Source organism: Giraffa tippelskirchi, chromosome X, assembly GCF_054371585.1.
Source record: "Giraffa tippelskirchi isolate mGirTip1 chromosome X, T2T-mGirTip1v1.2.pri, whole genome shotgun sequence".
Lineage (NCBI taxonomy): Eukaryota > Metazoa > Chordata > Mammalia > Artiodactyla > Giraffidae > Giraffa > Giraffa tippelskirchi.
In genome coordinates, this window is record NC_137289.1 from 96,830,454 (window position 1) to 96,843,788 (window position 13,335).

At 41.0% G+C, this 13,335-nt stretch overlaps 1 protein-coding gene across 4 annotated transcripts in view; it reads left to right on the top strand.

Moving 5' to 3' along the window:
• Positions 1–12,012, top strand: part of CLCN5 (Cl-/H+ antiporter 5) — a 193,382-nt gene extending 181,370 nt beyond the window's left edge. For 3 of the 4 annotated variants that reach the window (XM_081567376.1, XM_081567377.1, XM_081567378.1), the window contains 4 exons: positions 1,316–1,502; positions 2,777–3,175; positions 3,800–4,016; positions 5,227–12,012. In XM_081567376.1, coding sequence (XP_081423502.1) covers positions 1,316–1,502; positions 2,777–3,175; positions 3,800–4,016; positions 5,227–5,317 — 894 coding nt within the window. In that variant the 3' untranslated portion in view covers positions 5,318–12,012. The remainder of the gene's footprint in view (positions 1–1,315; positions 1,503–2,776; positions 3,176–3,799; positions 4,017–5,226) is intronic. The other variant, XR_014076122.1, reaches the window with a different exon arrangement.
• Positions 12,013–13,335: the final 1,323 nt, after the last annotated feature.

A 13,335-nucleotide genomic window follows, 5' to 3' on the forward strand; every position in this document is an offset into this window, starting at 1 on the left:
CTTTAGCACTCAACTACCAATGTATTTCCTCTATTCTCTAGAGAAATAGAGATTCAAAACAGAAAATTAAGAGCCAACAATGCAGTTTAGGGAGTACAGTAATCTCTGAATTAATATCCATCCTCAACATGTTGAACAGATTTGCAGTACTTCTTGAGTTACTTTGCACCTCATGGCTTCCTTCTTTCATATAAAAGTGAATTTGCAGACCATCAGACCCACCCCAATTCAAATATATTCTATAATCAAATAAAAGCTATTTTAAAATAATCTGCTGTTTGGGTTATCCCTGTCATCATTTTCCCTCTCTTAGCACAGAAAATTGAGAACGCACTATTGTATCCTGGTGGGGGTGGTTTAGTCCCTAAGTCATGTCCGACTCTTGCAACCCCATAGACTGTAGCCCACCAGGCTCCTCTGTCTATGGAATTTCCTAGGCAAGAATACTAGAGTGGGTTGCCATTTCCTTCTCCAGGGGATCTTCCCGACCCAGGGATTGAACCCATGTCTCCTGCATCACAGGTGGGTTCTTTACTGACTGAGCCACCAGGGAAGCCCCAATTATATTCTAGGAGTTCAAAAAAAAAAAAGAGGAGACAGATGGGGGTTCCTTTTGGGGATAGTCATGCAACCATAGTCACTACCTCATTAAAAAACTTATTTATTCTTTCTTTTATAGTGTTAAAATGAAACCTCATGTGCCATCCTTTTTGTGTGGACAGTGGGTCAAGATTCGATACATGAGAGTGATTAGAAGCATTGCATTTAAACCCCATCACCAACATTTACTAAATCTTGGCCTTGGATGAGTTTTTAACCTCTCTGCACCTTAGATCCTTTGTGAGTTGAGGATAACACCCGCCTCTTGGGGTGGTTGTAAAGAACCCACAAAATCCAGTCTGTAGAGCATCCAGCATAGAGCATTATAGATAGTCAATAAAGGGTAATTGCTGTTGATAAGAATTCAAAATTGGGTAAACTGTCTGCATATATGAGAAACTCCATCTATTTTCCTTTTTCTTTGGGAAAGGCTTAATTTCTACCTCCAGTTCTGTGTTGGTCTGGAGAGTTCAGGCTCTTGCCTGATGGACCCCAAATCAGGGTAAGCATCTTTGCAGTTGTACTTGCCTGCACGTCCCAGAGAACCTCTAGTCCCTGTAGTGTTACACAAATCTTTGCAGCCACTTGCTAGCATAGTGCATAGTTAGATTGTCATTGGCCTGTTCGCTTTGCAGAGGGTCAGTCCTCTAGCCCTTATCATGTGGCATGTAATTACATCACTTCTCACTGACCATCTGTTGCTTTCTCTTTGCAGATTCCTTCTGGGCTCTTTATCCCTAGCATGGCTGTTGGTGCTATAGCAGGTCGGCTTTTGGGAGTTGGGATGGAACAGCTGGCTTATTACCACCATGACTGGGCCATCTTCAATAGCTGGTGCAGTCAAGGAGCAGATTGCATCACCCCTGGCCTTTATGCGATGGTTGGGGCTGCAGCCTGCTTGGGTGAGTATTGTTTGCATTGATTTCAAAGAGATTGCTACCCAGGTGGCATTATAAAGATGAGTTATACTATACATGACTGACTGTAGGTTTAAGAAAAAAAACTGTCCATTTCTTGATGGGTTTGCCATTTTCAAGTGCTTTAAGAAGGCATTCTTTACCATATATCTCCATTCCTCCCCTTGAGAGGAATTCTCTCAAATTCTGTCATATTGAAGAAGAAACCAGAAATTTGGACAAAAATACCTGCACAAGAATGTTCATCATGGTATTATGTGTAATAGCAAATAACTGTAATCAACCTAAAAGTGCAATAAGGGATTGGTTAAATAAATTATGGTACATCCATATAATGCTATACCATGGAGCCACTGAATGTGATGCTAATATGTTTAATATTTTTAAATAAAATTTAAATAAATTTGTACTAATATACAAAGTATTCCTAACATGGAGAGGGCAATGGCACCCCACGCCAGTACTCTTGCCTGGAAAATCCCATGGATGGAGGAACCTGGTAGGCTGCAGTCCATGGGGTCGCTAAGAGTCAGACACGACTGAGCGACTTCACTTTCACTTTTCGCTTTCATGCATTGGAGAAGGAAATGGCAACCCACTCTAGTATTCTTGCCTGGAGAATTTCAGGGACGGCGGAGCCTGGTGGGCTGCCGTCTATGGGGTTGCACAGAGTCGGACACGACTGAAGCGACTTAGCAGCAGCAGCAGCAGCATTCCTAACATAAAGTTGGGAGAAAAGGCATGATGGGGAATTGAAACATATAATACACATTCATTTATATAAAAAAATATGTTTCTGAAAAAAAGTCACTTGAAATTTTTATTCAGCGTATTTCTAGGCAGTGAGTTTACGGGTAAGACTTTCCTTTATATACTTTAAAGATATATATAGTTTCCAATTATTCTGCAGTGGGCCTGCATGTCCCAGAGAACCTCTCACATCTGTGGTTTTATACAAATCATAGACATCTTATGCAATTACTTTTATAATTGGGAGTTGGTGGGGAGCAACAAACAAATGAAAAAATAGTGAAGGAGGTATCTTTTGTAGAGGTTATTTTGAGAAGTGTGACTCATGTCCATTGTAAACTTGTTTGAATGCAGTTGCAGGAGTCTATGCAGTTGTAGGCGAGGGCCTACTTTTAGTGATGTTTCTGGTAAGTAACTTTTTCTGGATGGGGCCTGTGACAGGCCCATAACTGTAATGAATCCTATACTTTTCCTGCCTTCACTAAGTAGCCTGTTGTCTGTTTTTGCAGGTGGGGTGACTCGGATGACCGTTTCTCTTGTTGTCATAATGTTTGAACTAACTGGTGGCTTGGAATACATTGTGCCTCTGATGGCTGCAGCTATGACAAGCAAGTGGGTGGCAGATGCTCTTGGACGGGAGGGCATCTATGATGCCCACATCCGACTCAATGGGTACCCCTTTCTTGAAGCCAAAGAAGAGTTTGCTCATAAGACCCTGGCAATGGATGTGATGAAACCCCGGAGGAATGATCCTTTGTTGACTGTCCTTACTCAGGACAGTATGACCGTGGAAGATGTAGAGACCATAATCAGTGAAACAACTTACAGTGGCTTCCCAGTGGTGGTGTCCCGGGAGTCCCAAAGACTTGTGGGTTTTGTCCTCCGAAGAGACCTCATTATTTCAATTGGTAAGGATTTCATAAAGGGGACAAGGAGGTCCACTATAGAAATAAATAAATAAATATGCTTGAAGGGAGGGGAGGGATAAATTAGGAGATTGGGATTAACAGACACACACTATATATATAAAATAGATGACCAACAAGGACCTGCTGTATCGCACAGAGAACTATAGTCAGTATCTTATAATAACCTGTAATGGAAAAGAATCTGACAAACAACGTATATATATGTTTGTGTGTGTGTATGTGAAAGTTGCTCAGTCATGTCCGACTCTTTGTGACCATATGGACTGTAGCCTGCCTCCTCTGTCCATGGAATTCTCCAGGCCAGAATGCTGTAGTGGGTAGTCATTCCCTTCTCCAGGGGAGCTTCCCAACTCAGGCATTGAACCCAGGTTTCCCACATTGCGGGTGGATTCTTCACCATTTGAGCCACCAGGGAAGCCCATAGAACAGAATCATTTTGCTGTACACCTCAAAATAACACAACATTGTATATCCACTATACAATAAATAAGCATGCATGCATGAAATGGGGAAGACAGAGGGGATAGGGGACCGGTTAGGGGCCAAAAGGATAGAATTAGTCCTTCCTTTTTCAACCTTTCCCCCGCTACTTTTTTCAAATAGAAAATGCTCGAAAAAAACAGGATGGAGTTGTGAGCACTTCCGTCATTTATTTCACTGAGCATTCTCCTCCAATGCCACCATACACCCCACCTACCCTCAAGCTTCGGAACATCCTGGATCTCAGCCCCTTCACTGTGACTGACCTTACGCCCATGGAGATTGTGGTGGATATCTTCCGCAAGCTGGGACTGCGGCAGTGCCTGGTTACACACAATGGGTGAGAGCTCTTTGGTGAAATCAGATTGGGTTAGGGGAGGAAAGAGAATGTAGAGAGATTAAAGAAAGAAGAGCCCAACTCACATGAACGTTAGTAGCACTTATAGACCTTTTGGAAGCTCTGAGATGAAGACGGATATGTTTCTCTCATTGTCATAATAGAGAAGACATTTGGGGAAGATAGTGGGTTTGAGAGATGTGAACTGCTGGTTGCACATCATAGATAACTCAGTTCCTTCCCTGCAAAGGAAATAACTGTGTACTTATGAATAGGCAGCACTGAAATTTAAATGGTACTAGGTAGTATATGTATGTTATTTCGTCCTTACAATACCTTCGTCATTATTATTTACTGGTGAGAAAACCAAGTTCCAGTGAGGTTTAAAGATTTGCACAAGGACGCCTGAGTTGATGTCTAGTTGAGGTAGGCTTTAAACACAAGTCTTCTGACTCCCATGGCTAAGGCTCTTTCTTTCTGAGATATTTCTTACCAAGTAAAGGAAGCCATGTTATTTTTATTGGGAAAAAAAAAGCAGGTTGAGGAGAAGGGTGGGTTTTTGTGTGTGTGTTTGTGTGAACATGGTAATGTTAATCTAGTGATTATATAAGAATTTCACCTTCTAAAATTTCTGAATAATGTAACAGATGTCTTGCAGAATTGAAATCAGTAAGGGGACTTTCCCTAACTGGTTCATTCAATCTTAACTAAATCTGAACTTCACGTAAGAACATATTCCACTAGATTCTGTGGAGAGACAAAAATCAAAGAGACCACTCTCTGCCCTCAAGGAGTATGCAGTGTTATAGGGAAGCTGATAACAGAGCAAACTGGACAAATGCTACAGAAGAGGTGTGCACAGAACATACTGTTCCTAGGAGGAGGGCACAGTTAGTTCTGGCTTGTAGGATCAGGAAAGGTGTTCTGGAAAAGGGACATTTGAACTGGGTTATGAAAGGTAAGACTTGTATAAATAGAGAGTAATATACACAGGAAATAGCAGGACTTAACACCTAGAGGAAGTAATGCTTAAAGTGACCCATGCATTGGTCCTTTTACCTGGTATATGCAACCTAGTCCTGTTATCATTCTATAGGTGCAAACTGTGTTCAGAGATGAAGTTGAAAACGACTGAGGAGGAAAAGTGTCACCTTTGTGAATGTTATTTTAGCTACAGATTGATTTTTGTTTGTTGTCTTGTTTTATCTTTTAGGCGATTGCTTGGGATCATTACCAAAAAGGATGTGCTAAAGCATATAGCACAGATGGCGAACCAAGATCCTGATTCCATTCTCTTCAACTAGAATCACAGGGTTGTACTGGATATAAAACAGGAAGGACATTGCAGACCATGGATATATTTTATTAACTGGGTACCCAAAACACATTTCCTACATTTGGGTGGTGAAGTTATATCAGTGTGTTGTCTCTTTCCTGCAAATTAACCAGTTGCACTACGTAATCTCTGGAAATTAATCTTCTCTTTAGGAGAAAATTCTATTAGGCTTCTGTGATATTGCATTAGGAAGATTTCATGAAAGAGTAAACAAGATTGCTATGATTTAATTCTTTTCTTTCTTTTTATTTAAAGATTTTTTTAATTTAAGACATAATTGTTAGCCAATATGCAATCACTGAAAACTATGCAAGAAAAATTCCAAATGTCCTGACCTATAACCTGCAGGAAGCTCATGAAAAAGTCACTTTTTTGGACTCTTAACTGTCATTGGTGGAAAATGAAGTGTAAACTAAGGGGCTTTGCTTTTCCAGCCACAGGAAGGAAAGCCAGAAGGAAAATAGTAATGGTATTTTCCAGACTGTGAATTCAGTTCAAATATTATCTTGTTCCTGTTACAGTATTTAGCATTATTAGTTTTGTGTGTTTATGTATATGTTAATTTTAATGTCTGATTATAAGACAATGCTGCTTTGGTTAATCTCCTCTAAGTGAATTTAGAGAGATTAACTTTTATAGCTTGCTTGTTCCTGGTACTCTTTTGACGAGCACAAAGATAAGTTACAGAATTTTCTCCTTGTCTGCAAATAGGCTAATTTTTCCAGGTGGTCTTTGTTAGCTAGTAGACAAAGACTTGGCCATGAATTTGTTAGTAACAAGGAATGATTTCTCCAGCTTCCTTGAAATGATTAGTAAAGTTCTAAGCAAAGTCAATGACTAGGTCTTTCACATTTTTGTGAGGTCCCAACTAATCCTCTTACCCAGATGCCACCTCCATGAGTGATGGTGCTTTCGGCTTCTGGAATATACAAGAACAGTAAAGGGAACCAAATCTAGACTACATACTGGTAAACCAGGGAAGATTCCGAGCTGTATCGTGTTTTCATGCATTCCTTCGTAACAACCACCAGTACTAAAATGACTGGGCACTCATGCCTCTTCCCAGTGTTAAATACATTTAACAGGCCAGTGTTTTCCCCATGATGGTGAATTTAGGCTTGGGAGTACTTTCAGATATATTCAAGGCATTGGAACAGGATAGGCAGCTCTGACTCCCTTGAGGCTTCTTAGACTTCTAAATAAAATGCAGAACCATCCTGAGACCCAGGGGTGTGGACAAGGCCTGGTGACACCTAAGGTGCTTGTATCCAATTGAAAAGGTGCCTGTCTCAGTTTCCTACCACCTTTACTGCAGTAGAAAACATCTAGGGACACCCGGTGGAGTTACAGAGCCACCACCATCATTCCAACTACATTTTCTACATTTTTACCCACATGCTGTTGTTTCCCCCCCATTCTTCTCCCTTTTCCATGCCTTAGTCCTGAGTCCTCTCTTTGGGGTTGAGCACTGTGCCCAGTTAATCATTCCTATTACAAAAAATAACTCCTGGGGCTAGTTAAATTGTAAACCCAGCCTCCAGAATCTTACAGCCCATGGACCAGAGAGGCAACACACAGCCATTTGCTTTGCTCTATAGTCCAGTGGCTACTGCCATGCCTCCATTCCCACGCTGACGCCCACAGCAGTGAGACTCAAATGCTAGGGGAGAGAGCTGAACCTTTCCCATTTTCCAAGTCTGTTCCCAGTGCTTCCCACCATCCTTCCAGGCTAGAATCAGCAGTCATTCAGCATAGCCTTTCCTACCATCTGTCTCCTCTGTTCAAGCACCTCAGTGTACCTCATTTTAAAAGTTGCCAATCTCTGATTCTAGGATTTTTTACCCCTAGTTCTTAAGTTTCCAAAATCTGAAATTCTTTTATTGCCCAGAACTAGGGAGACAAGGCTTATTTTGATTTTTAGCTTTAAAGTATCAAGGCAGTCACCAGAGCTTTTCCTTTAAATATAATGCTCTAGCATTTTAATGAAAAAGAAAAGACCCTCCCTAGGTTTTATTATATTACAGTCTTGACTCAGTAACTTCACAAAGGGCAAGTAAGTCATTTGTCCCTTCTTTGCCACTGATTTCCTCAAAAGAGATGTGGCTATTTGCCCTACCACCACATCTATGAGGCAGAAATCAAAGTTCTTATGTGTGTACTTCTGGTTCACTACCTGTCTTTTCTTATCAGCCGTCCAACTAAAGTTTGCAAAACAGGAAATGTTAATATTTCTGGTATTTGATGACAGTGAAAGGTTTGGTCACATTTCTTAGGACAGCAGTGATATGGAGGGTATGTAAGTTTGCCTTTGTGTTTCTTCTAGGCTCTGTTTTTGATTTGAAACAGATGAGCCAGTGTTTAGGTGCTACTTCAGAGAATAAATTCAAGAAATCAGATAACACTGTGCCAAGGTATACTTTCTAGATGCTAAGCACTGATTGGCCCTCCAGAGAAAAACATCCCTTTGATACCTCACTCCTAATAAATCTCATTCATTAACCTCAGCTTCTCAGGAATCCTTGTAACTATGTGCTAAAAGTACCTGTAGTTTATGATATCCATTATATGTCCAGTCCTATGGTTTGGCTCAAAGTTTGGCTAATTTTGGTAGTGCTCTCTGCTAGATTGCTAGCTCAGCACCTTAACATTCAGAGTTTCTTATCTTGAGGCAAAGGAAAACGTTCTTTCTGCCACTGCCAATTCAGCAGTTAGACATCATTAAACCAACAGCTGATATAGGGAGGTCTGTCAGTAGCCAGAAATGGTCGCATACCTCAGTAGCAAAAGACTGGGAGACCAGTCTGTTCTGGTATTGAGAGAGAAAATTTCCCAACACAAGGGAAGGATTTACAAAAGAATGCCAATAAGCACTTTGAGAGAGGGTTTTCCAAAGCAAAGTATCTGTAGGCATCCAGCCATGAAAGGAGTGAGTGTCTAGATTTTTTTTTGAGAGTCTAGATTTTTAAAAATCTAACAGCTATATTTTGTATCTTCAGATCTTCAATGTAAAGAATTAAAGAAACCGGAATAAAGCTGAGGCATGTTTAGATATACCATTGGCAGAAGCAGGGAACTTACTGAACATGCAAAGTAATGGCCAATTTTAAGATCATTTCTGTTAGTTCAGACACTCTTCTCTTTTCTGGCTCCAGTGTCCTTCTGGCTCCAGTGTCCTTCTGGCTCAGCCCAGCTGTGGATTAGAGGTGGTATAATCCACAGAGCCCATATCCTCTGGTGGATAATCTGACATTGATGATGCTTTGGATTTGCCAGCTGGCAGAGCAGTCAATCTGTTTGCTGCTGGAACTGCAAAGGAGTTCACTTGTTTTGACACCAGAGACTGAATCTGAACCCTTTACAGAAAGAGCAGAGAACAGCATCAATTTCTCTATCAAGTCTTCAATTGTGCTTGACCACAAGAATGGTAAATTAATGGGGACTTTGTGTGGTCTAAGACTGTGAAGTAATTCTTAACTATGAATTTATGAACTTATTCAGGGGAGGAGCAAATACATTTTTTAAAAACAATGTGCAATAGAGTCCATCAGGGAAAATAATCACCACTGTATGTTTTAAGTATTTGAATCACCTGTCCTGGTTGGGTCCTGACCTTGGTTTGTTTAGTTAGGTGGTGAGTATACCCCATGGTATCTTTTGGTTTTGTTTTTTTAATAAATCACAAGGAGTGCAGTTTTTGAAGTTGAATATTTAATAAATGATAGTGAAGACAGTTATTGAAAATTTGAAATGGCCAGTGTGTTTTATATTGCTAAAGTACTTACTGGTGATGGACCACATTGTATTGTGAGGAATTGGTTTACTTTCATCAGATCAGAACCAAATGCAGGCCACTCATCTGTTCAGAGAAAGCAGGAGAGTGTCTTTCATGGTGGTACATAGAGTATTGAGCTCTTGAAAACCCTGAGAAAAATTAGGAATTTAGAAAGTAAGGAGGAGGTGGAATGGTGAGTCCTTAAAAAAATAGATGTCTAAATATGTGGTCTGAACTTAAGTGTCCTACAATCTTGATTTTTTTTTTTAAACCACTCCTGGGATTACCTGGATTCCCTTTGGAGAGAAGGTAGAAAGTTATGGCAGTGGAAAAACCCTAGTAAGAAAATATATGAGTTCTTGTAAGATGGTGGGAGGAAGGCCATTCCATGCCCCAAGCCAAACACCCTAACATTTATTAAACTGCTTGTTCATGTGCCTCAAGGGGAGAATAGTTAGTAGTTGCTGAAAGAACAGGCTTTCCAAGCAACATAGAGGCTCAAAGCAGTGTTTGGTTGGAGGTAGTCTACTTTTATGGAGAGGGCTGACCCAAGACCAGACATCTGCTCATGGAGGAGGGCAGCGTCTCCTGCCATTGCCTAAGTGATAAGCTTTTGGTAGATTATCTTGAATTTTGATAGCAAAATATTTTAAAAATCTATGTTGTTAGCCTCCTTGGTATACGCTTATTCTATATTAAAAAGAAAAAAGTGATGGTGTCTCAGAGCTCAGGGAGCTTTGTAAATTTGAACTGAAATTGGTGTAGTAGACCTGTGGCAACCACTCAACTGTGCTCTGCCTCAATTTTGATTGCTTGCCCCAAGGAGAGACTTTCTTGGACTAGTAGGTGTTAGCAACTTCAAGTCACTCCCCAAATGTTTGCTGGTCACAGTCTCATTTCTAAACATCTGCATCTGGGCAAAGTTTTGAAGTGACATATGGAGCAAAATTGGTTTCCCACCATGTGATCTTATTTTGCCAAATCACCCAAGAAAGAAGGAAAGTCTGTGGTGTGTGGAGTTTGCATTTCTTGGATGGAACCTATCAGGTCATCCAGTTCAATCACGCAGTCATAAATTCCTACCTCTTTAAGTTCCTGCCAAAGGGTCTTCAGTCTCTGTGTGCACACTCATTGAATGGATGCCTTGCCTAAAGTTCAGCCTTTTAAGGGGAAAAGGCGTGTGGTAGAGGGTTTAAATAAATGATCTCTGCCTCTCCTCCTCTCTCCTGTCTGCCCTGTCTCTCTGTTTCTGTCTCCGCCCTGCCATGCCCTAAATTCAAAATTTTATCAGGTGTTATAAGTGTATTGTTTTGAATATGGACCTTGGAGGAGGGAGAGGATCATTCTGAGAGTAGAGAATGACTTCTGAGTTGATGGAGCCAACAGGGCTTTGCTTTGCTTTAGGGGCTAAAGCCAGTGATATCTGCTGGCAGTGTCCAGGGCTTTAGCATCTCGATGCAGACATGTGAAATAGTCATTGCTAAACGTTATTCTCATTTACTACTAGTCCAAATCTGTTGAAAGTCAGAGGCAATCTAGAACTTGATGAGTGAAATGCCTCTTGGCAGAATGAAGGTGAGGGAGTGGCCTACGTTGATTTTGTCAGGGTGGGGATGTTTAGCTTCATTATCTTTCTGAATGTACCTCAACTATATGGTCCTTCAACAGTGCTCCTTCTCCTCTGTTTTACTTTATCCCTTATTCTCTCTCTTTCCCCTTGTCCTGCCTTTTTACTCCTCAGATTTTAATAAATATTTACTTTTTTTATTATATATTTGGTCCCTTGGGACTATGTAGTGATTATGAATTGATTTCATTCTAGGTAAAAAAATATATAATGTGTTTAATATTTTGTTCTTTTAAACTGTCTTTTGAAGCTATGCTGTTAACCAGGTACAGGCCAGAAAGGAGTTAAGCCTGATGAACAGCACCCTGGTCATGTCACCTAAAGATGCCATTGATGTAATGATGGTGATTCTTCTTCATTTGACCAAGGCCAGCCTCCTCTTCTTACCCTCTGTCCAGTAATTTCTGGCTGTGGGAAAAATACCAGCTGTTGGGTGAGCCAGTGAGCCCAGGATGATCAGAGGGGCTTGTTCAAGCCCATGGGCCACTCTATGAATATCTCTGTAGTGAGCTCATTTGTAGGGCTGGCTTCAACTGCAGTAGCCAAAGAAAACCTGCCTGACTCAAAATTTTAGTTCCTGAGAGTTGGTAAAAGTTCAAATGAAGCTAATGTGTATAGACATCAGCAGTAGCTAGGTGTCCAGACACTAGAGTCAACCAAAGCTAATAGAGCCTGAGTTTCCATAGGAAGCTTGGTGCTGAGCTGTTCAGAGCAATTATTTATCTGAGTGCTGCCAATGCTTTAATCACACTTTCTTAGCTTTATTGTAACTTTTAGAGATGTTGGTCCCTGTTCATAGGCACAGCCTGTACCAAAGCTGTGGCTTACTGCACACTTCATTCTGCTCCCTGCTCAAGCATAGCAACATAGTCTTAAAGGAAAGATGTGGGCTGGGGAGTTAGGAGACCTAGTTTCTACTCCCTATGCTTCTACTAACTAGCCTCGAGATCTTAACCGCTCTGTGCCTCAGTGTTCCCATCTGCAAAATGGGGATAGTGTTAATTGCCCTACCTACCTCACAGGGTTGTTGTGAGGATAAACTGAGACAATGAAAGGAAAGTACTTCGACAAGTAAGTGCTATGCAAATTGTAAGAAACGGAAACAATCATGTTACAGGCAATGGAATGGACTTTGGCAGAAGGGTTAACGGGATTGTCCAGCCCTTTCTCTGTGTGGCTTAAACCCAGGTCGCCATTGCTTTATACATTTTTCACTTAGCACAGATTTGTAATTATGCATGTAATAAAGCACAGCCTTATCCAACTTGGTGTCTGGTGTGTTTCTGAAGACCCTCAATTTTGTAGCTATTGATTTCTGATCATAAAATTGCAGTGTGGAGGTTGGGGGAGGATAATGTGAAAGGTACGTGAAAACTCCTACTGGCTGGCTCACTTGTTAAAATGATTTATCAAATAGTTAGATTTTCAGATTGAGTAATACTTTGAGCAAGCTCCGGGAGTTGGTGATGGATAGGGAAGCCATGGGGTCGCAAAGAGTCAGACATAACTGAGAGGCTGAACTGAATGCTTTTTACCCCGAGGAGACAAATGAGGAGCACCTGGTGTTTTCTGAATGATTCCTGATACTTCATTATGGCTAGTTAAATGTTCCTGTCTCGTACACTGGTGATCCTTTCCTGATGAAATGAGGATTAACTGGGAGCTGTATTTTTTCTCTTTTTGAGCTTTTAATGATGTAAGGTTATTGGCTTTGACAGGCTTCTTGGCTACAGTCCATTCTTACAAGGAGTGGGATGGGTGATGGAAATGTTCCTCCAATGAATAGTAGAGCTAGTAGTATAATCTTTATGGTGTGTTGGGATTAAAATGTCTTCTCTGGGAAACCCTTTGATGTGACTGAGGAGTGGGCCTTTTTGGGGAAGTGGTTGAATGTGCAAACATTTCCTATTCCCATCTCTCTGGAACCCAGAAAACAAAGGAAAGCTATCCTTTGAAGCATGGTTTTCCTACTTTCTCTATTTTTCCTGAATCTGATTCCTCCTTACCTCTCCCTCCCTTTCTCTTTTAGACCACTAGGAAGACAGTTTACTGTGTTGTCCAAGTTTTCATTTAACAATTTCTCCTGTTGACATTTGATAACATCCGTACTGGTGTACAGGTGTACACTGGATATCTTATTGCTACCAAGAACTTGAATGCCTTTGGCCTGCTTGGTATTATTTCAGGAAGGACACCTCTATGTATGAATAACTCCTTCATAAGCCTAAAATTTCACAAAGAAACTTCAGATTTTGATGTTATTCTTCCCAGGTGGCACTAGTGGTAAAGAACCTGCCTGCCAATGCAAGAGACATAAGAGATGCAGGCTCAATCCCTGGGTCGGGAAGATCTCCTGGAGGAGGGCATGGCAATCCTGTCCAGTATTCTTGCCTGGATAATCCCGTGGACAGAAGAGCATGGTGGGCTACAGTCCATAGGGTCACAAAGAATCAAACATGACTGAAGTGACTTAGAATGCACACACACACAATTTTACTGGGCCCTTGCCACACGTATCATCATCCCTGCCTCTAATCTAAATACCTTCTTAGAAAAAAACCAGCTATTACCAGCTATCAACAACTTG